Source organism: Aquarana catesbeiana, linkage group LG06, assembly GCF_042186555.1.
Source record: "Aquarana catesbeiana isolate 2022-GZ linkage group LG06, ASM4218655v1, whole genome shotgun sequence".
Taxonomy (NCBI): Eukaryota; Metazoa; Chordata; class Amphibia; order Anura; family Ranidae; genus Aquarana; species Aquarana catesbeiana.
The window spans coordinates 394,570,117-394,594,878 of NC_133329.1; the positions used below are offsets into that span (position 1 = coordinate 394,570,117).

General features: G+C 45.5%; 1 protein-coding gene across 1 annotated transcript in view; it reads right to left on the reverse strand.

Moving 5' to 3' along the window:
• CTDSP1 (CTD small phosphatase 1) overlaps window positions 1-24,762 on the reverse strand; it is a 77,571-nt gene that overhangs the window by 20,005 nt on the left and 32,804 nt on the right. Inside the window, exon 2 of the mRNA XM_073634377.1 lies at window positions 12,393-12,541. Within this exon, the coding sequence (XP_073490478.1) occupies window positions 12,393-12,541 (149 nt within the window). The remainder of the gene's footprint in view (window positions 1-12,392; window positions 12,542-24,762) is intronic.

Sequence of the window (24,762 nt, forward strand, 5' to 3'; positions counted from 1 at the left end):
GTTAGAATCATCTTCCAGGGAACACATTTAACCCCTTGATCGCCCCCTAGTGTTAACCCCTTCACTGCCAGTGACATTTTTACAGTAATCAGTGCATTTTTAATCGCACTGATCGCTGTCTATCCCCTATTTTGTAGATGCTATAACTTTTGCGCAAACCAATCAATGTACGTTTATTTTACCAAAAATTTGTAGAAGAATACATATCGGCCTAACCTTCGAAAAAATTCGCTTTTTAAAAAAAAAAAAAAAAAAAAAAAAATGGGGATATTATAGCAAAAAGTACAAAATATTGTGTTTTTTTCAAAATTGTCGCTCTTTTTTTGTTTATAGCGCAAAAGATAAAAACTGCAGAGGCGATAAAATACCACCAAAAGAAAGCTCTACTTGGGGGAAAAAAAGGACGTCAATTTTGTTTGGGTACAGCGTCGCACGACCGTGCAATTGTCAGTTAAATCGACGCAGTGCCGAATCGCAAAAAACGCTTTGGTCAGGAAGGGGGTAAATTTTTCTGGGACTAAAGCAGGTGTCTTGCCTAATAAAAAAAAACGGTTGAGAAATACTGATCTATCCTATATAAATTAATAAAATTATTACAAATAAGTAAATCTACTTTTGTTGAGAAAAAAACACCCCCCTCGGGGTGATAAATGTACATTGCAGATATTTTAACAAACTTTGCACCGCATACTAGCTCATTATGAAATACTTACCTTAGAACGAAGCGCCCGCACCGCCTCCCGGTCACCGCTGAGGGAGCTGGCATGTTCCCTCGGCGTTTCTTCCGGGTTCGCGGCTATGACGCTGTGAGTGTCCGGAGCCGCGATGACGTCGCTCCTGCGCGGGGGAGTCCTCCGTTCCGGCAAGGTCAGGCACCATCCGCCGGACCTTCAGAGGGCTTGCACCGCTGACGTCAGTAGCTGCATGCAAGGTGCATATCTCCTAAACCATACAGGTTTAGGAGATATTCATTTTACCTACAGGTAAGCCTCATTATAGGCCTTATTATAGGTTTACCTGTAGGTAAAAATGACCAAGCGGGGTATACAACCACTTTAACGAAAAATGCAGGGGATGCCCAAAATCCGACTTGTATCTTAGTGCAGACTTATGGGAAAATCAGCGAGCCAATCACACAAGCAAGAAAAGACATTTCTGCGGGTGTTCTGTATACTATCTGTGCACAGAACGCCTCCAGGTTGCCATGTTGCATTTTACAAAAAATTACAGAGCTGGAAAGTTTATTATTAGCAGCATTATAGCAGCTTTCAATTACGATATGACTTGTGTACGCATCATTTATACTGTGTAATTTTATTTTATTTTTTTTGCTATTTTTTCCCTATAAATGTGAAGTTACCCTGTAAGAATTCTAGCAAAAGAAAAAAAAAAAAAAGAATACTAGGGCAGTACTTTATATTGTCCACTAGATGGTGCTAGTAGCATGTGAGCACAGACACTTCTGCTTATTGTACTCCTCCCCTTCTCCGGTGCCACATTTGGCACCTTTCGGGTGGGGGGGGTTAGGATACCTGTTTTTTCCAGGTATCCTCTTCCCACTTCCGGAAGCCTCAGCCGCAGATATTGACGTCACCGCCCGGGCTCCCTCCTCCTCCCTCCTCCTTTCCCCGGCCGCCGGGCCAGTAGGAGAGAGAAGCGGAGCCTCGCGTATGCGCAATAGGGTTCCCGGTGTGAAGCAATAAGGCTACACTGCCTGGTTCCCTTACTCGCAAAGGAGGCGGCATGCACCCGACCAGCCGATGGAAACATCAGCTGCGGTGCCGACATCGCTGGACTCCAGGACAAGCAAGTGTCCGATTATTAAAAGTCAGCAGCTGCAGTATGTGTAGCTGCTGGCTTTTAATTTTTTTCAGCGGTGGGCGGATCTCCGCTTTAACTACACTGTTGCAAAAATACCTTTACAGCCCTAAAAAATTAAAGAGGAACCGCAGTCAGCTCACATAATTTGTAATTAAAACATCTTTGCCATTCTGAAGCTTCCCTCCAACCACTTTGCATATTATTTTATATATACTGTGATTCTGTACTTGCTTCTCCCTCCACTGAGTCTGGCTGCAGCCATTTTAACTGTGGGCAGCTGAAGCTGTTGCCTGTTCACTTCCTGGATTTACACCGACACACAGAGGCACACCTCCAGCTCTGCAGCTCTCATTGGCCCTCTTATGACTCATCCCCCCTCCCTTCCTGACAAACTCTCAAAAGAGTGAGAGAGAGAGAGCTGTACATGATGTCATAAGCCTAGGCTAATGACCAGACAAGAAACAGGAAGTGGGCTGTATAAGGTATTTACTGGCAGAAAAAAAAAATGTTTTACTATTCAAAGGTAAAACAACAACAAGGGCAGAAGATTTAATAGATGGAAAGTTGAAAAAATGACTGAAGGTTCCGCTTTAACAAAAAATGCAGGGGACGCCTAAAATCTGAATCGTATCTTAGTGCATGCAGACTTCTGGGAAAATGAGTGAGCCAATCACACAAGCAGGAAATGACATATCTTCTGTGGCGGGGGGGGGGGGGGGGGGTGTTCTGTATACCATCTGTGTACAGAATGCCTCCAGGTCGCCATGTTGCATTTTACAGAAAATGACAGAGCTGCAGATTTAAAAGGAAAGATCATTTTTAGCAGCATTATAGCGGCTTTCAATTTAAATATGACATGTGTCACAATTGTATATTATTATTATTTTTTATTATTGTACAGGATTGATATATCGCCGACAGTTTACGCAGCGCTTTACAACATTAGAACATTACAACATTCCCCTATCAAAGCGAAGTTACCCTAGCAAAAAAACAAGAACACTAGAGCAGTACTCTATATTGTCCACTAGATGGTGCTAGTAGCATGTGAGCACATACACTTAATTACACTGTTGCAAAATACCTTTGCAGCCCTAGAAATTAATTACTGCTGCAACATGGATTTCATTACCGCTTCCCTCATTTCTTGCTTTCAAGAGGATACTCCAACCAAATGTCATTTAACTTGGTGCCTTTAGGTCAAACTATCACCCCCCCCCCCCCCCCTCCTCCACACATACCTCCAATTAAGAACTTCTCAGCCAGGACTGGTGACGGAGTTATGGACAGGAGTGGCAATCTGGGAGAAAAATCCCAATCCCTGGAATGTGGAAGTTTGGTAGAAAGATTTGAGGGACTGTGAGCACTGCAGCCAATGTGAGCCTTGCCAGTTACAGTATCTCACAAAAGTGAGTACACCCCTCACATTTCTGTAAATATTTTATTTTTATTCTCTCTTTTCATGTGACAACACTGAAGAAATGACACTTTGCTACAATGTAAAGTAGTGAGTGTACAGCTTGTATAACAGTGTAAATTTGCTGTCCCCTCAAAATAACTCAACACACAGCCATTAATGTCTAAACCGCTGGCAACAAAAGTGAGTACACCCCTAAGTGAAAATGTCCACATTGGGCCCAATTAGCCATTTTCCCTCCCCGGTGTCATGTGACTTGTTAGTGTTACAAGGTCTCTGGTGTGAATGGGGAGTAGGTGTGTTAAATTTGGTGTTATCGCTCTCAGTCTCTTATACTGGTCACTGGCAGTTCAACATGGAACCTCATGGCAAAGAACTCTCTGAGGATCTGAAAAAAAAGAATTGTTGCTCTACATAAAGAAGGCCTAGGCTATAAGAAGATTGCCAAGACCCTGAAACTGAGCTGCAGCACGGTGGCCAAGACCATACAGAGATTTACCAGGACAGGTTCCACTCAGAACAGGCCTCGCCATGGTCGACTAAAGAAGTTGAGGTCACATGCTCAGCGTCATATCCAGAGGTTGTCTTGGGGAAATAGACGTATGAGTGCTGCCAGCATTGCTGCAGAGATTGAAGGGGTGGGGGGTCAGCCTGTCAGTGCTCAGACCATATGCCGCACACTGCATCAAATTGGTCTGCATGGCTGTCATCCCAGAAGGAAGCCTCTTCTAAAGATGATGCACAAGTAAGCCTGCAAACAGTTTGCTGAAGACAAGCAGACTAAGGACATGGATTACTGGAACCATGTCCTGTGGTCTGATGAGACCAAGATAAACTTATTTGGTTCAGACGGTGACAAGCGTGTGTGGGGGCAACCAGGTGAGGAGTACAAAGACAAGTGTGTCTTGTCTACAGTCAAGCATGGTGGTGGGAGTGTCGTGGTCTGGGGCTGCATGAGTGCTGCCGGCACTGGGGAGCTACAGTTCATTGAGGGAACCATGAATGCCAACATGTACTGTGACATACTGAAGCAGAACATGATCCCCTCCCTTCAGAGACTGGGCTGCAGGGCAGTATTCCAACATAACGACCCCAAACACACCTCCAAGATGACCACTGCCTTGCTAAAGAAGCTGAGGGTAAAGGTGATGGACTGGCCAAGCATGACTCCAGACCTAAACCATATTGATCATCTGTGGGACATCTTCAAAGGGAAGGTGGAGGAGCGCAAGGTCTCTAACATCCACCAGCTCTGTGATGTCATCATGGAGGAGTGGAAGAGGACTCCAGTGGCAACCTGTGAAGCTCTGGTGATCTCCATGCCCAAGAGGGTTAAGGCAGTGCTGGAAAATAATGGTGGCCACACAAAATATTGACACTTTGGGTCCAATTTGGACATTTTCACCTAGAGGTGTACTCACTTTTGTTGCCAGCGGTTTAGACATTAATGGCTGTGTGTTGAGTTATTTTGAGGGGACAGCAAATTTACACTGTTATACAAGCTGTACACTCACTACTTTACATTGTAGCAAAGTGTCATCACATGAAAAGATAGAAGAAAATATTTACAAAAATGTGAGGGGTGTACTTACTTTTGTGATATACTGTATAACTGGGAACTGTGGGAGGAGCTCCATCATTGAGATGAAGATCTCTAGAATCAGTTGAGGAAATCTTCCATCGCTCTGTAAAAACTCTGCAGCTTTCTAAAGCGGCATTAAACTCAAAAACAAAAATGGAATATGTTGCAGTTTACCTATCCTTAGATGTGATGGCTGCACCTGGTGATCTTGCCAGTTAAGTCTGTTATTGTTCAACTTCCTTTAACAGACCAAGCTGTCCAGACAATGTATCAGTTAGAAGGTTGAGACAAACCATTTCAGACTGACAGGGGTGCTTACAACAGTCAACTTTTATCCATTTCTGTAAAGCATTTATTATAACTGTCGCTGTAACTGCTTATAAAGTGTGAGCTGGAGTTTACTTTTAAATTTGTTAGTCACGTCCACCTATCTGCTCATCTGACTCTATCCTCCCCCAAATTGTGAATGCTGCTGTCCAAGGGTGACACCACTGCTCCTCCATCCAGAATGGAGACACCCTAAGACAGGAAGTGTGTTACTGGCAGGATCGCCAGGGAAAATAAAGGAAAAAAGAAAACTAATGCAGCCACTATATTTAAAGTAACACCAAACTCTGTTTTTAAAATAAATTCTATTTAAGTACTGTATGTATTCTTAACTCAGAAAAGTCCCTTTTTTTGCTCTCAGCCTTCTCCAAATTCTTTTTTTTTTGCTGCTGTGTTCTGACTTCCTGTTAGAAGGCGGCTACATTCATTCTCACTGTATGTAGAAACATAGCCACCACGCCTTAGCCCCACTGTACAGTGCATCCAGAAAGTATTCACAGTGCTTTACTTCTTCCACATTTTGTTATGTTACAGCCTTTTTTCAACATGAATTAATTCATTATTTTCCTCAAAATTCTACAAACAATACCCCATAATGACAACATGAAAGAAGTTTGTTTGAAATCTTTGCAAATTTGTTAAAAATAAAAAACAAAAAAATCCCATGTACATAAGTATCACAGCCTTTGCCATGACACTCAAAATTGAGCTCAGGTACCTCCTGTTTCCAATGACCATCCTTGAGATGTTTCTTCAACTTGATTGGAGTCCATCTGTGGTAAATTCCGTTGACTGGACATGATTTGGAAAGGCACACACCTGTCTATATAAGGTCCCACAGGTAGCAGTGCATGTCAGAGCACAAACCAAGCCATTAAGTCCAAGGAATTGTCTGTAGACCTCCAAGACAAGATTGTATGCAGGTCCAGATCTGGGGAAGGGTACGGAAAAACATCTGCAGCATTGAAGGTCCCAATTAGCACAGTGGCCTCCATCATCCGTAAATGGAAGAAGTTTGGAACCACCAGGACTCTTCCTAGAGCGGGCCGCCCGGCCAAACTGAGCGATCGGCGGAGAAGAGCCTTAGTGAGGGAGGTGACCAAGTGTCAGATGGTCACTCTGACAGAGCTCCAGCATTTCTCTGTGGAGAGAGGAGAACCTTCCAGAAGAACAACCTTCTCTCCAGCACTTCACCAATCAGGCCTGTATGGTAGAGTGGCCAGACGGAAGCCACTCCTCAGTAAAAGGCACATAACAGCCCACCTGGAGTTGGCCAAAAGGCACCTGAAGGACTCTGACCATGAGAAACAAAATTCTCTGGTCTGAAGAAACAAAGATTGAACTGAATGGCAAGCATTATGTCTGGAGGAAAGCAGGCACCGCTCATCACCTGGCCAATACCATCCCTACAGTGAAGCAGGGTGGTGGCAGCATCATGCTGTGGGGATGTTTTTCAGCGGCAGGATCAAGGAGACTAGTCAGGATCGAGGGAAAGATGAATGTAGCAATGTACAGAGACATCCTTGATGAAAAACCTGCTCCACAGCGCTCTGGACCTCAGACTGGGGCGAAAGTTTATCTTCCAACAGGACAATTAGCCTAAGCACACAGCCAAGATAACAAAGGAGTGGCTACGGGGCAACTCTGTAAATGTACTTGAGTGGCCCAGCCAGAGCCCAGACTTGAACCCGATTGAACAGAGATCTGAAAATGGCTGTGCACCGACGTACCCCATCCAACCCGATGAAGCCTGAGAGGTCCTGCAAAGAAGAGAGAGATAAACTGCCCAAAAATAGGTGTGCCAAGCTTGTAGCATCATACTCAAAAAGACTTGAGGCTGTAATTGGTGTCAAAGGTGCTTCACCAAAGTATTGAGCAAAGGCTGTGATACTTATGTACATGGGATTTTTATTTTTTAATAAATTTGCAAAGATTTTAAACAAACTTCTTTCATGTTGTCATTATGGGGCATTGTTTGTAGAATTTTGTGGAAAATATAGAATTTAATCCATTTTGGAATAAGGTTGTAACATAACAAAATGTGGAAAAAGTGAAGTGAATACTTTCCAGATGCACTGTATGTAGGAACATGGTCACCCTGCCTTAGTCCCACTGTATGAAGGAACGTAGTCACCCTGCCCACTGTATGTAGGAACGTAGTCACCCTGCCCACTGTATGTAGGAACGTAGTCACCCTGCCCACTGTATGAAGGAACGTAGTCACCCTGCCCACTGTATGAAGGAACATAGTCACCCTGCCCACTGTATGTAGGAACGAAGTCACCCTGCCCACTGTATGTAGGAACGTAGTCACCCTGCCCACTGTATGTAGGAACGTAGTCACACTGCCCACTGTATGTAGGAACGTAGTCACCCTGCCCACTGTATGAAGGAACGTAGTCACCCTGCCCACTGTATGTAGGAACATAGTCGCCCTGCCCACTGTATGTAGGAACATAGTCACCCTGCCCACTGTATGAAGGAACGTAGTCACCCTGCCCACTGTATGAAGGAACGTAGTCACCCTGCCCACTGTATGTAGGAACATAGTCACCCTGCCCACTGTATGTAGGAATGTAGTCACCCTGCCCACTGTATGTAGGAACGAAGTCACCCTGCCCAGTGTATGTAGGAACAAAGTCACCCTGCCCACTGTATGTAGGAACGTAGTCACCCTGCCCACTGTATGTAGGAACGAAGTCACCCTGCCCACTGTATGTAGGAACGTAGTCACCCTGCCTACTGTATGTAGGAACATAGTCACCCTGCCCACTGTATGTAGGAACGAAGTCACCCTGCCAAGTGTATGTAGGAACGTAGTCACCCTGCCCACTGTATGGAGGAACGTAGTCACCCTGCCCACTGTATGTAGGAACGTAGTCACCCTGCCCACTGTATGTAGGAACGTAGTCACCCTGCCCACTGTATGAAGGAACGTAGTCACCCTGCCCACTGTATGTAGGAACGTAGTCACCCTGCCCACTGTATGTAGGAACGTAGTCACCCTGCCCACTGTATGTAGGAACGTAGTTACCCTGCCCACTGTATGAAGGAACGTAGTCACCCTGCCCACTGTATGAAGGAACATAGTCACCCTGCCCACTGTATGTAGGAACGAAGTCACCCTGCCCACTGTATGTAGGAACGTAGTCACCCTGCCCACTGTATGTAGGAACGTAGTCACACTGCCCACTGTATGTAGGAACATAGTCACCCTGCCCACTGTATGTAGGAACGTAGTCACCCTGCCCACTGTATGAAGGAACATAGTCACCCTGCCCACTGTATGTAGGAACATAGTCACCCTGCCCACTGTATGTAGGAACATAGTCACCCTGCCCACTGTATGAAGGAACGTAGTCACCCTGCCCACTGTATGAAGGAACGTAGTCACCCTGCCCACTGTATGTAGGAACGTAGTCACCCTGCCCAGTGTATGTAGGAACAAAGTCACCCTGCCCACTGTATGTAGGAACAAAGTCACCCTGCCCACTGTATGTAGGAACAAAGTCACCCTGCCCACTGTATGTAGGAACGTAGTTACCCTGCCCACTGTATGTAGGAACGTAGTCACCCTGCCCACTGTATGTAGGAACGTAGTCACCCTGCCCACTGTATGTAGGAACGTAGTCACCCTGCCCACTGTATGTAGGAACGTAGTCACCCTGCCCACTGTATGAAGGAACGTAGTCACCCTGCCCACTGTATGAAGGAACATAGTCACCCTGCCCACTGTATGTAGGAACGAAGTCACCCTGCCCACTGTATGTAGGAACGTAGTCACCCTGCCCACTGTATGTAGGAACGTAGTCACACTGCCCACTGTATGTAGGAACGTAGTCACCCTGCCCACTGTATGTAGGAACGTAGTCACACTGCCCACTGTATGTAGGAACGTAGTCACCCTGCCCACTGTATGAAGGAACGTAGTCACCCTGCCCACTGTATGTAGGAACATAGTCACCCTGCCCACTGTATGTAGGAACGTAGTCACCCTGCCCACTGTATGAAGGAACATAGTCACCCTGCCCACTGTATGTAGGAACATAGTCACCCTGCCCACTGTATGTAGGAACATAGTCACCCTGCCCACTGTATGAAGGAACGTAGTCACCCTGCCCACTGTATGAAGGAACGTAGTCACCCTGCCCACTGTATGTAGGAACATAGTCACCCTGCCCACTGTATGTAGGAACGTAGTCACCCTGCCCAGTGTATGTAGGAACAAAGTCACCCTGCCCACTGTATGTAGGAACAAAGTCACCCTGCCCACTGTATGTAGGAACGTAGTTACCCTGCCCACTGTATGTAGGAACGTAGTCACCCTGCCCACTGTATGTAGGAACGAAGTCACCCTGCCCACTGTATGTAGGAACGTAGTCAAACTGCCCACTGTATGTAGGAACGAAGTCACCCTGCCCACTGTATGTAGGAACGTAGTCAAACTGCCCACTGTATGTAGGAACGTAGGCACCCTGCCTTCGTCTCATTGTATGTAGGAATGTAGTCACCCTGCCTTCGTCTCATTGTATGTAGGAATGTAGTCACCCTGCCTTCGTCTCATTGTATGTAGGAATGTAGTCACCCTGCCTTTGTCTCATTGTATGTAGGAATGTAGTCACCCTGCCTTCGTCTCATTGTATGTAGGAATGTAGTCACCCTGCCTTCGTCTCATTGTATGTAGGAATGTAGTCACTCTCTCTTGCTCACTCCCGAGATGGACTATGGGATTTGTAGTGTGCTTGTTCAAAACAAATGGAAGTAAGGGACAAAAAAGGAGAAGATTGGAGGACGGAGGATGTTACATGGAGGCAGAAAAACACAGTAAGAAAAAATTTCATGGAAAATAGATGACAGGGCCATTAAGTAATTGATGTGTATGGATTATTTTTGGGGAATAAGGATAGTGTAACTGTAATGTGTTACATTTTTGTAACAGGAAAGAACCTTCTTTACGAACTTTCCTCTGGGCATGGTTCTAAACACGGAGTACACCATGGGCAGGTGTGGGCAGCCATGGGACTGAAGACACAGATAATGGAGTGAAACTGTAATTAGAGATTAGTCATCTGATCTGATAATTGGACATATGGAGAAGTTCAGGAATCTGATATCCTGCAGACGCCAAGTTTTGCATCTGTATATATTGGTTTGCATGATCCATTGTGGATTTTGAAATCAATCCCAGCAGTCAGAATTCTGCCACTGATCATACAATTTGACAATAGCAAATCCAAGTGAAGATGTGGATTATCTTCCATCTTCAAATTGCAGATTACAGTACATTGTATTTTTTTTTTTGGTTCATTCAATCCTGAAAGTTAATTTTCCTAACTGAAATCGGCCCATCTGTTTAGAGCCATCTTAGGGTCTCATATATACATATTTGCTTGGAGGACTTTAAAGAGGAGTTCCACCCAGGGGGGCCGTCAAAAAAAAAAAAAAAATTTAAAGTCAGCAGCTACAAATACTGCAGCTGCTGACTTTTAATTGGACACTTACCTGTCCCTGGGTCCAGCGATGCGGGGGATCGAAGCCCCGCTCGTCCCTCCCCTCCGCTCGTCGGCGCCGGGCTGTGGCTTCACAGCCTGGCACCCACTGCGCATGCACGAGCGGCGCCGCGCGCCGTGATTGGCCGCTCAATCACCTGGGACCTGTAATGGGTCCCAGATGATTGACAGCAGGGAGGGAGCAGAGCGGAGCCCTTCCTGTGCCGAGGGGGAAGTGATGTCATCAGCCCAGGCAAAGGAACAGGCAGACTACGAGGGACCACCTAGCAACAGGCATTTAGAGGTAAGTGAAAAAAAAAAATATCCAAATGTTTTTTTTTGTTTTTTTTTTAGATTTTTTCCAGGTATTTTTGTTTTTTGGGTGGAACCCCACTTTAAGGGCTCATTTACACTTGTTTCAAAATGTGGCACTGGACACACTTTTTTAAAGCACTCTGAATGACAATCAAAGGTCCTGTCACTAAATAAAATGTATATATAGAAGTCTATCATAATGCTCCCTAACAGCATCTGCAGGATTTGAGGGGCTTTTATTCAGAATTAGCTTTGCTTTGTTTTGGAGGTATGAGATATACTACCAGAGCTGGAGCCTGCTACTGGGTGGGGGATCAGCAGAGCTGGAGGTTATTACTGAGTGGGGGGTCAGCAGAGATGGAGGTTACTACTGAGTGGGGGATCTGCAGAGCTGGAGGTTACTACTGAGTGGGGGATCTGCAGAGCTGGAGGTTACTACTGAGTGGGGGGTCAGCAGAGCTGGAGGTTACTACTGAGTGGGGGATCAGCAGAGATGGAGGTTACTACTGAGTGGGGGATCAGCAGAGATGGAGGTTACTACTGAGCAGGGGATCAGCAGAGCTGGAGGTTACTACTGAGCAAGGGATCAACATAGCTAGAGGTTACTACTGAGCAGGGGATCAGCAGAGCTGGGGGTTACTACTGAGCAGGGGATCAGCAGAGCTGGGGGTTACTACTGAGCAAGGGATCAACATAGCTAGAGGTTACTACTGAGTGGGGGTTCAGCAGAGCTGGAGGTTGCTACTGAGTGGGGGATCAGCAAAGCTGAAGGTGGCTACTGAGTGGGGGATCAGCAGAGCTGGTGGCTTGTCGGCTGAAAAAAACAATACTGGGGCTATGGCATATTGCTGCAGCCATAACCCTGGTATTCCACTTGCCGACGAAGACGTCATTTGTCTATGGCCCGGTCGGAAAGAGGTTGGCACTTTACTCCTCACAACAAAACTTCAAATATACACAATTACTTTAAACCCTTATTACTGGGGCCCCTAGCATTATTGAGCAAGTTGGATTATGTGTATATTACGTTTTGGGTTTTTTTACACATTTATTTTAACAGCCTTGTGGGGGTTGGTGAGATATCTAAACAGACACCCAACGTCTCACTTTTGATAAAGAGATTGAGGACACAGATTCCTCAATCCTTTCTTTGCAGCCTCAGCTGCAGAGTGAATGAACAGGAAGTACTCTGTACAGAGGCTCCCTGTTCATTCACAGACTGAAGCATTGTAAACACAGGGAGGGCCACAGGGGAATTGGTTCCAGTAATTGCGCCCACTCCTGCTGCTCTGGCCCCCCCACCCCAGTTGAACTTATGGGGCTTGGGTGCTACCCCCTTATCAGCAGCCCTATTCACAGATATTCAAAAGCATGGTCATGTCATGGTAACTTGTCCCTGCCTTCAGGCATTCAAGGATTGTTTTGCTAGATCTTGGCTTACCTTGGGGACCGATCCATTTTCCTCCACCAGGAGGGGAGCATTGTTATTCACAGGAAGGGGATCTGCATCGTCCTGACACAGGCAGCAGAATAGGGAGTGGAAGATGCTTCTGCTTCGAGGCTTCTTAGAAGAGGTGGAGTTGTGAGCAGCTGGAAGGCAAAGACGAGGTATTAATCTAACAGTACACAACGTAATCTCATTTTATTTCCATGTAAACTTAAACTTTTTAAATCATACATCACATCAGGCAGCCTAGACTTCCTTAGCTATGACGGCACTACAAAATCACAGGCACCCTGGGACTTACAGTCCTATTTCTTCTTCCATGACAGCCAGGTGGTTACCCAGAACTGCTGAATTCCCCAAGTCTGTTATAAAGGAGCCATTCAAACCGTATTACTGGTAATAATAATGCAGGACTGACATCATAGAGTAATAAACTTCATAAGTGCCAACTGTCCTGGATTTGCCGGGACAGTCCCGCATCTTGACCATCATTCCCACCAATGCTGTGTCCTGGGCCATGTCCCGGGATCACAGCATCAACCTTATTTGGGCTACTGCACATGCACAGTAACTCAAAAGGACATTAACTACAGGGATTAGTGCTGTGAGTGGGTGGTCTCTGCATATTTAGAGGTGGAGTCTGGCGGGTCCAATCTGTAAAGTGGACATAACTAGACATGTGCACTGCTGAAAAATTTGTAAGGTTTTTTTTTTTGTTTTTCGGGTCGAAACTCGTAAATTAGAAAGTTAGTAAATTAGAAAATCCGAAAAATCCGTAAATTCAAAAATTCGAAAATCTGAAAATAAGAAAGAAAATTAGAAAGTTCGAAAGAACCAAAAACCGAAAATTATAAATACTAACTAATAATAAGTGACGAACTATTAAATGATAGGTATTTGAATTTCCTGTCAAATTTGGCTGTTAGTCAACGTAACAAATATGAATTTATCTGAAGTTACGAATTTCGCATCTAAACAAATGGAACGGATTAAATAATAAAAATAGTAATAATAAATAAAACATTTTTATTATAATTATTATTGTTTATTATTATTAATAATTCTTTACGTTCCACTCGTTTAGATACGGCATTCGTTATTTTGGATATCTCATAACTTCGGATAAATTCAAATTCGTTACATTCTCCAATAGCCAAATTTGAAAGCAAATTCCAATACCTATAATTTAATAGTTAGTAATATTAAATTATAAGTTAGTTAATATTTCAGATTTTAGAATTTTCGGATTTTCGTTCTTTTGAATTTTCCTTCTTTTTTTCGGATTTTCGAATTTTTGAAATTTCAGATTTTTGGATTTTGAATTTCCAAATGTTCAAATATTCAAATTTACGAATATATTCAAATTTACGATATATATATCGTTAAAAAACTAATTTAGAACTAAACGAATTGCACATGTCTAAACATACCAAGTGGTTACACCTTATGTCTGTTATGGAGAAGCCAATCAAACCAAATTACTGTCAATAATAATCTACTGTCTCCACCGGGGACGAATCATACATTTCATACATGCCAACTGTCCTAGATTTGTTGGGACAGTCCTGTATCTTGACTTTCTGTCCCACCAGTGCTGTGTCCTGGGCCATGTCCCGGGATCACAGCACCAACCTCATTTGAGTTACTGCACATGCACCTTAACTCAAAACAGCATTGATTACAGGGATTGGTGCTTCAAGTGGGTGGTCTCCAGCGGTGCAACGGATCGTCATCGATCCGTGATCCGATCCGCGGAGGTTGATCCGTACGGGACACCCGCGATCCGCGGAGCGCTCTGTGGCCTCGGCCATAGGAAAGGCCGCAGCTTCGGCCTAGCTCCGGAGCGGCGGCCATCTTGGTACACCCGGCGGCCGTTTAGCACGTGATTGCTCCGTCAAATGACGGAGCGATCACTTGTAACAAACCCGCGTCGTGTCATGACGCTAGTTCCTCTCTCTCCTCTGTGTACTGATCTGTACAGCGGAGGGGAGAGATCGGATGGCAGCAGTGCCAATACGCTGCAATGCCCTGCCAATACTCTGCAATGCCCTGCCAATACTCTGCAATGCCCTGCTGCAATACCCTGCCAATACTCTGCAATGCCCTGACAATACTCTGCAATGCCCTGACAATACTCTGCAATGCCCTGCTGCAATACCCTGCCAATACTCTGCAATACCCTGCTGCAATGCCCTGACAATACTCTGCAATGCCCTGCCAATACTCTGTCATACCCTGCCAATACTCTGCAATGCCCTGCCAATACTCTGTCATACCCTGCCAATAGTCTGCCAATACCCTAATAGTCTGCCAATACCCTGCCAATATACCCTGCCAATATACCCTGCCAATATACCCTGCCAATACTCTGCCAATACTCTGCCAATACTCTGCCAATACTCTGCCAATACTCTGCCAATAGGGAGATTGTGGATATTACAGTGGGGGAGATTTTTTTTTTTGTTGATCCGAAAATGATCCGAACCGTGACTCCGGATCCGAGGAACGATCCGAACCGTGAGTTTTTTGATCCGTTGCACCCCTAGTGGTCTCCACATGTTCTAGAGGCTGGGGTCTGCGCAGAACCAATCTGTAAAGTGGACATGATGGGTGGCCCCCACAAATGTAGAGGCAGGTACCAACCTATAATGTGGCCTTGACTTGGGCATTTCATCTGCCCACCTTCTGGGTAGATGAAAAGTGGGCAGGGTTAAAAGGGTTTGAGGCCATAAGGTTGGCAGGTAGGAAAGTGCCATACATACAATATTCATCCCATGAAGTGTAGGCTCCTTGGATTTCTTCCACCCTATATCACAATTTGCAACATATGAGTTAAACTTAATCCGCTGGTTGCAGTCCAATCACATGTCTGCTTTTATTTTACTAACATGCATTCAAGTACAGGCAGCAGAGATCTGATTGGTTGCTGTAGGCAACACTAAAGCTGTCCATACACCATCCAGTCTCTGCAGAATTACCAAAACGAGGTAAAAGGAGGACACAACTGAACAATCCATTCAGGCAGGTCCCTGCACTACATAGCTGAAGGGAGATCTAAAGAAGGTTGTACAATCAGATTGTATAGTGTTAGGCCACCTTTAGGTTTTGACTCCAAACTGATTTTATGGGTAGATGACCGTCTCTGTTAATATACCAGCTCCACAGCACAATGCAATGAGAAGCTGCACCTATGTATGTGAAAATACCGTGACCAGCCAGAGATTAGCGTATTCTTGAGAGATCAGTAGGGATCATCGCACCTTAATCCTTCTGCAGTTAACAAGATCTCGTTATCTTGGAGGGAGATGGATGTGATTTAAGCCGACAGGCAGATGTCGCACAATTCCGTGATCAACGCTGGAGCAGAGCGCCAATTAATATTATTTTTATGCCTGTCTCCTGGATGGAGCACACACACCTGTCTCCTGACGAGAGCCCTGAGCTATGGTCAGGTCCTTGCTTATAACGAGTGTGCACAATCACACAGCATGCAGGTCTCCAGATAGACCTGGACACAGGATTGAAGGCTTTATCCCACCTAAGACTCTTTGAAGTCTTCAGACTCCAGACCCCCGATTCGAAAAACTCCAATACACAGCATTCATTGTCAAATAAATAACAGAAAATGCCAAGCCACTTGGCTCCCTCTTCAGCAGCACAGCTGGTCTTGTCACTGGTCTCTCAGACTGTCTTACTCAGCTCTCCAGGCCTCTCCATAGGAGTTCTCCTGACACCCTGGGCTCTCTCATTCCTTCGAGACTTACAGCTTCTCTCAGTCCCCTTGACTGGCCTAGTTGCCTCAGCTCCCACAAGCCTCCAGGCTTGCTTAGCTGTCCCGACTCTGAGTTCTGTGTGGGTGAGGAATTTCTCCAACATGGAGTGATGTCTCTTGAGTAGAGCACCGCTTCTAATGGGATTATGCCCGTCTCCTGATGGGTGACCTGAGCTATGGTTAGGTGCTTGCTTACAACGAGTGTGCAAACTTACACAGCATGCAGGTCTTCAGAAAGACCTGGACACAGGATTGAAGGCTTCATCCCACCCAAGACTCTGAAGCCTTCAGACAGGATTGAAGGCTTCATCCCACCCAAGACTCTGAAGCCTTCAGACTCCAGACCCCGATCTGAAAAACTCAGGTAAACAGCACCCACCATCAAATGAATAACAAAAAATGGCAATCCACTTGGCTCCCTCTTCAGCAGCACAGCTGCTCTTGTCACTGGTCTGTCGGACCATCCTACTCAGCTCTCCTGGCTCACTCAGCATTGTAGTTGCAGTACCCTGCTGCTCGGGCCCACTCTTGGCCTCTCAATAGAGGTTCTTCTGACACCCCGGGCTCTCTCACGGCTCTGAGACATAAAAATTTCCTCAGTCTCTTGAATTAGTCTAGTTGCCTTAGCCCTCTCAGTCCTCCAGACTCGCTTAGCTTTCCCGACTCTCTCAGTGCTGTGGGTAACGTCTCCAACATGGAGTGCTGTATCTTGAGTAGAGCACAGCTCCTAATGGGATTATGCCCATCTCCTGGATGGAGCACACATCTGTCTCCTGACGGGAGCCCTGAGCTATAGTCAGGTGCTTGGTCCTTGCTTATAACGAGTGTGCACACTCACACAGCCTGCAGGTCTCCAGAAAAGACCTGGACACAGGATTGAAGGCTTCATCCATTCTAAGACACTCTGAAACCTTCAGACTCCAGACCCTGACCGAAAAACTAAACTGTGTAAACTGTATCCACCATCAAATGAATAACAGAAAATGCCAAGACATTTGGCTCCTTCTTTAGCAACACAGCTGCTCTTGTCACTGGTCTCTCAGACCGTCTTACTTAGCCCTCCTGGCAAAATCAGCATTGTAGGTGCAGCACCCTTCTGCACAGGCCCACTCCTGGCCTCTCAGTAGGTTTTTGCTGACACCCCAGGCTCTCTCACACCTCTGAGACCTACAGATTTCCTCAGTCTCTTGGATTTGTCTAGTTGCCTTAGCTCTGCCAGTCCTCCAGACTCACTTAGCTGTCCTGACTCTCTCAGTCCTATGGGCAATGTCTCCAACATGGTGTGCTGTCTCTTGAGTAGAGCACCACTCCCAACGGGAGTACTCCCGTCTCCTGGATGGAGCACACACCTGTCTCCTGACAGGAGCCCGGAGCTATGGTCAGGTCCTTGATTATAACAACGAGTGTGCACACACACACAGCATTTTATTATTATTATTCAGGATTTATATAACGCCAACAGTTTACGCAGCACTTTACAACATGAGGACAGACAGTAAAGTTACAATAAAAATCAATACAGGAGGGATAAGAGGGTCCTGCTCGTTAGAGCTTACAATCTAGAAGGGAGGGTCAAGTGGAACAAAAAGGTATTAACTGTGGGGGATGAGGTGATGGAGAAAATGAAAATACAGTTGTCAGGTGTGTGTAGGATATGCTTCAGTGAAGAGAAGTGTTTTCAGGGATCATCTAAAAGCTAATAGAGTAGGAGATAACTGGACAGATTGGCGTTCCATAGGATTGGAGAGGCTCTGGAGAAGTCCTGGGGGCGAGCATGGGAGGAGTTGACGAGGGAGCTAGAGAGCAGGAGGTCTTGAGAGGAACGAAGAGAACGAGTAGGTTGGTATTTAGAGACTAGGCTGGTGATGTAGCTGGGGGCTAAGTTGTGGATGGCTTTGTAAGAAGTTGTTAGTATTTTGAATTTAATTCATTGGGTGAGCGGAAGACAGTGGAGGGATTGACAGAGGAGTAGCAGACACAGAGCGATTGGTAAGGTGGATGAGTCTGGCAGCAGCATTCATGATGGACTGAAGGGGGGGGGATAACCTATGTAGAGGTAAGCCAATGAGAAGGGAGTTACAGTAGTCAAGGCGAGAGATGACCAGGGAGTAAATTAAGAGCTTTGTTGTGCCATTGGTTAGAAAGTGGCGTATTTTGGAGATGTTGCGGAGGCAAGATTTGGACAGTGATTGGACATGGGGCTTAAAGGAGAGTTCAGAGTCAAGGACTACACCTAGAACCTTGGCATGTGTGGATGGGCTTATAGTTGTGCCATCAATTTTGACAGAGAGATCAGGGGAAGGGGAAGGGGCACATGGGGGAGGGAAAAAGATAAGTTTGGTTTTGGATAGATTGAGTTTGAGGAAGTGGTGTGACATCCAAACTGATACATCTGATAGTAGATGAGTGATACGTGAGGTGACGGAGGGAGTGAGCTGAGGGGTAGAGAAATAGATTTGGGTATCATCAGCGTAGAGATGGTATTGGAAACCATGGGAGGCTATTAGCTGACCCAGTGAGGAGGTGTAGATTGAAAATAGGAGAGGTCCAAGAACAGAATTTTGGGGGACCCCAACAGAGAAGGGAAAAGGAGAGGAGGAAGTAGAATTGTAAGTAAAGCTAAAGGTGTGGTTGGATAAGTAGGAGGAGAACCAGCAAAGAGTACAGTCACGGAGACCAAAGGCATGGAGTTTTTTGAGGAGGAGGGGTGGTCAACCGTATCAAAGGCAGCAGAGAGGTCCAAGAGTAGGAGTACAGAGTAGTGTCCATTGGTTTTGGCCGTTAGTAGATTGTTTGTTAGTTTTAGGAGAGCAGTTTCTGTGGAGTCTTGGGGACGAAATCCAGACTAAAGGGGATTAAGAAGGCTATTATCAGCAAGGTGGTCAGTCGGTTGTAGACCAGACGTGCAAGGAGTTTGGCTACAAATGGGAGCAAGGAGATGGGGCGTAGGTTGTGAAGAATGGATGGGTCCAGTGAGGGCTTTTTAAGTATGGGGCTGACAAGTGCATGTTTTATAGAGTTGGGGAAGATGCCAGAAGAGAGGGAGAGATTGAAGATGTGGATTAGAGAGTATAGAACAGAGTCAAAGGGTGAACTTAGCATTTGCGAGGGAACGGGATCCAGAGGGCAGGTGGTAAGATGGACAATAGCAAGTAGTTTAGCAACCTCGTCTATAGTGATGGGGTTGAAAGAGGGAAGTAATGATTGTACCTGAGGGCATGAGATGTAAAGCGTGGAGGGTATCTGAACAGTAGAAATCTCCTTGCATGCAGGTCTCCTTGCAACAGTAGAGATTTCCAGCATGCAGGTCTCCAGAAAGATCTGGACACAGGATTGAAGGCTTCATCCCACACAAGACTTTTTGAAGCCTTTGGACTCCAGACCCCGATCTGGGATTGCAAAATCTGGAAAGAAATAAACCCCTAGTCGTCTCTGCTCAGCCACAATACCCTGGAGCCCCTCAAGTGGTATCCTTGAGAGTCCTGAGTGTCTTTTGCCACTACTGGCACAGTGGCAGGGCCTGGTGCTATCACACATTGCATAGTTCATTACTGATGGGGGTAAGTGGAGTAATTTCACATGGCTTTATTTTCTACCAAAAACACCTGGCCATCAATGCAGTTGGAAGGGTTTACCAGCACTGACCAATAAGGCAGGGAGAGGGTTAAAGGGGGGGGGGGGTTAAAAGCATGGGCACTAACCACCAATGAAGACAACCAATGTTTGGGGTTATTGCTGCAGTCACTGAGAAAAATACTGGCTTTTATTATTGCCTGAACCGGCACCACTGAAAGCATTATTGATGTGGTCACCAACACCAATGTTGAGGGTTACTATTGCAGTCACTGGCACCAATGATGGGGGTTATTATTGCTTTAGCCAGTATCAATGCTGAGCACTATTTCTATGACCACCAACACCAATGCTGAGCATTGTTATCGCCGTTACCAACATCAATACTGGGAGTTATTAATGTAGTCACTGATACCAATGCTGTTATTGTTATTGGTTATTATTGCAGTAACTGACACTAGTGCTGAGGATTATTACTGCAGAGACCAAGACCAATGTTGGGGGTTATTATTGCAGAGACCGACACCAAAGCTGGGGGTTATTACTGCAGTAACTGACACCAATGCTGGGGGTTATTGTTGCACTCACTGACATCAATGCTGCGGGTTATTATTGCACTCACTGACACCAAAGCTGGGGGTTATTATTGCACTCACTGACACCAAAGCTGGGGGTTATTATTGCAGTAACTGACCCAAATGCTGGGGGTTATTACTGCACTCACTGACACCAAAACTGGGGGTTATCGCACTCACTGACACCAACCTGGGGGTTATTATTGCACTCACTGACACCAAAGCTGGGGGTTATTATTGCAGTAACTGACCCAAATGCTGTGGGTTATTACTGCACTCACTGACATCAATGCTGGGGGTTATTATTGCAGACACCAACACCAATGCTGTGGGCTATTATTACAGAAAGCAACACCTATGCTGGGGTTATTATTGCAGTAAATGACACCAATGCTGGGGGTTATTACTGCGGTAACTGCCACCAATGCTGGGGGTTATTCTGCACTCACTGACATCAATGCTGGGGGTTATTATTTCAGACGTCAACACCAAAACTGAGGGTTATTACTGCATTCACTGACACCAATGCTGGGGGGTTATTATTGTGGTAAATGACACCAATCCTAGAGGTTATTGCACGCTCCCTGCTGTGTTTTTTTTGCTGTACGTGTTATCGCACCAACAGTTGCATGCCTTGCTGTTTGCAGCAACAAGAATGTGCCCAGTCCAACTATTACACAACACTCTCGCCTGTCCACCGTCTTCTGACAGCGAAAGGAATCTAACATTGGGCCAAAAAAGGAAATAAAAGGGAAAAGCAGGACAAATATGCTGCTTCTGAGGTCACAGAGTTCAGGCAGTGTGTGAACACACAGAAAACAGCAAAAACACTCTCACCCCCTCCCAGGAATGTCATTGCAACACTGGTTAATGCCTAACAAGAGCTTTTAACCCTTTCCCACCCAGGAAACAGCGGGCAAAAAAAAAAAAAAAAGATTATCCGAGCTTGAGGAACTATTGTACTAACAAACACTTGTTTTAGACAAGTTGGGTCCAACTGGGTCCAGTCAAGGCATGTGGCCCAATGGAAATGCATCCCATTCCTCATGAACAGTCTGACAAATGGATCATTCACACAGGAGTACTGATCTGTCTTCACCTACATGGGATGCACATGTGTTCTGTGCAGACAGCATGTTCAAATCAATGATAGGTGGTCGTCTGCATGAACCTCCGAGTGCATCTCCAACTGAATATCCACGTTGGAGCGATTCACAGATCAGAACACAGATATAAAAAAAATCTCTTTTAGGTTTCCCCTTTCATCAGGGTCCCCATCAGAATTCCCCCTTACATTAGACTCCCTCTTGCATCAAGGTCTCCACCAAAGTCCCTCCTTACATCATGTTCACCATCAGAGCCCCCCATTACATTTGGGTCCCCATCAGAGCAACCCCCTTACATCAGGTTCACCATACCAGACCCCTCTTACATCAGAATCCCCCTTACATCTGGGTCCCCATCAGAGCTCCCCCTTACATCCCTGCTTACATTGGGGTCCCCATCAGAGTCCCCCCTTACATCAGGTTCACCATCAGAGCCCTCCATTACATCTGGGTCTGCATTAGAGCCCCCCATTACATCTGGGTCCCCATCAGAGCCCCCTTACATCAGGTTCACTATGAGAGACACCCTTACATCAGAGCCCCCCTTACATCTGGGTTCCCATCAGTGTCCCCCTTACATCAGAGTGTCAGGGCCTCCATCAGAGCCCCTCCCCTTACATCAGGGTCCCTATCTGAGCCCCCACTTACATCAGAGTATCAGGGTCTCAATCAGAGTCCTGCTTACAACAGAGTTCCCATCAGAGCCCTTTTACATCAAGTTCCCCATGAGAGCCCCCCTTACATCAGGGTCTCCATCAGTGCCCCCCTTCGTTTACATTACTTCCCTATCAGAATCCTCCTTACATCTGGGTTGTAAGGCTTACAACATGGCTGCAAACTACATGGTGGAGAAGGTCTGAACAGAGGGAGTTCTGTCCTACTATGAATGCTAGGGCAAGCATGTCATTGGTTGCTAGGATGCTGGTGGTCCTAGCAACCAATGAAAAAAGGATGATGACAATGCAGTATGAGGCTGTGGGGAAGGGGTGGGGTGTTGGGGATAGCAGTGAAGACAGAGGCAACCTCTGCTGACCTGAATCCTAAATCTGTGCACACTGAGAAGACCCCGACCTAGCTGAAGACTTCTGTTTTACAGGAAATTTACCTACACTTCCTGTCCAGGAAGATCGGTGGTCACCAGTACAAATACAGTGGGTGAAATCTCCCCAGTGGGGCCACAAACAGTAATTAAATGACCTGACAGGGGTTCTAGCGCGCCCCTACTTTTCATACAGTGCAATCCTGCCGTGGCCTCTATTCATTCATATGGGACAGCAGTACTCTGTAGGACCACTGGGGGGGGGGGGGGGGGGCAACCATGAGTATGGCCATCCCATGGGAACAAAAGGGGGCCCTTTGGGCATGTGCAATATGAAGCCGAGCCAAAGACTGTACAAGGGCTGGACAGGACAGAATAATGAACAAAGATGGATCAGGGAAGAGGTTGGATATGTTACTTAGTTTTAAGTAAAAAAAAAAAAAAAAAAGCCTTTAACAAAACCTGTCTCTATGTCCACTTGGCATCCAATCAAATTCAGGCTTTTATTCTGCAGGTGACATTTGTCTGAGCAGGCTGGGATGTCATTGGCTGCTGTTGGACAGGCCAGACAGTCCTCCTGAAAATAAATCAGGCCTGTGCTCTATTACGTGAAAAAGAATGAAGTAGATGTGGCGCTGTTGATTTGATTCAAAAACGCTAGCCTAACTCAAAATTACATAGTGATATATTGACGGTGATTCAATTGAGCGATTAAAAAAATAATAAAGAAAAACAATATCTGAAATCAGGTGTGTTCTCATATAACTATGATACAATATAAACAGCTGATATAGTGAAAAATAGAAAACTATTCCAGATTTTTAATTAGCGAGATTTTTATATTATTATTTTTTTATTCATATCTTCAATTGGGACTTATGTTCACCATTTTTTTATATTTTTGTGTTATACATCTACTTGCACATGATTATATATCAAGTTTGTTTGGAATAGTTCAAGTTTTATATTTTTCACTATATCAGTTGTTTATATTGTATCATAGTTATATGAGAACACATCTGATTTCAGATTTTATTTTTCTTTGTTATTTTTTTAATCACTCAATTGAATCACTGTAAATATATCACTATTTCATTTTCAGTTAGGTTAGCATTTTTGAGTCAAATCAACAGCGCCACATCTACTTCATTTGTGGCAGTAATCAGTGGGGGCAGCAGTTCTCCTGATTCCCTTTTTCTTTCCGTACCCCATTTTCTACTATATATATTTTTTTTCTGCTGGTACATTTTCCCTTTTGCGCGGAATCACACATATTTATTTCATGTGCTCTATTACATTGTGTATTTATTCTGTTCTCCTCTACGTTCCACGTATTGTTTTGTTGTAATGTTTGTGTTGCGTTTCCCGTCTTTTGCGCACGCGGCTGCAGCTGACAGCTGTGCAGAGGACCGGCATTCCGGAGCTCAGTACAACCCCCGGGGCCCGGGGCCAGGACAAGATGGAGGAGAATGCTAGTGGAGGGGGAAATTCCTGAAATGTGTTGCATTTTTTTTTTTTTAATCTCAGAAAACACTTTTCAAAAGTTTCTGTTCAGAACGCGTTTTTTCTGCGGCAGGTAAACGGTTACACAGCTAACCATTAATCATTACGTGAGCCCATCGGGCCGGGTTTTGGTAAAAGGTTAAAGTTTCTATTTATCAGCGACAAACAATTCATGTTGTTTTCTTCCTCTTCTGTGGGCGCTTAAGGCGGCAATAAGGCTGCAAAGGCGGTCAGATACGCAGGCGTTAGAATTCAGGATACAGGGTAACTCAGGATGGGGGATAATAACCCCTTACATCAGGGTCCCTATCAGAGCCCCCCCCCCACTTACATCAGGGTCCCTATCAGAGCCCCCCCCACTTACATCAGGGTCCCTATCAGAGCCCCCCCACTTACATCAGGGTCCCTATCAGAGCCCCCCCCATCAGGGTTCCTATCAGATCCCCCCCTTACATTAGGATCTCTATCAGAGCCCCCCCAGCTTACATCAGGGCTCCTATCAGAGCACCCCCTACAAATCAGGGTATTTATCAGAGCCCCTCACACTTATTTTATTTATTTTATTTATTTCAGGTACTTATATAGCGCCGTCAATTTACGCAGCGCTTTACATATACCGTATTTATCGGCGTATAACACGCGTCGGCGTATAACACGCATCCAAGTTAAGGAGGGAATTTTAAGGAAAAAAACTTTTAGGAGTAAAGTTTAAGGAAGAAAAACTTACATTAAAATGCCCATCAATGCAGCGTTATCAGTGTCCATCTGCAGCCTTGTCAGTCTCAGTGCAGCCTTG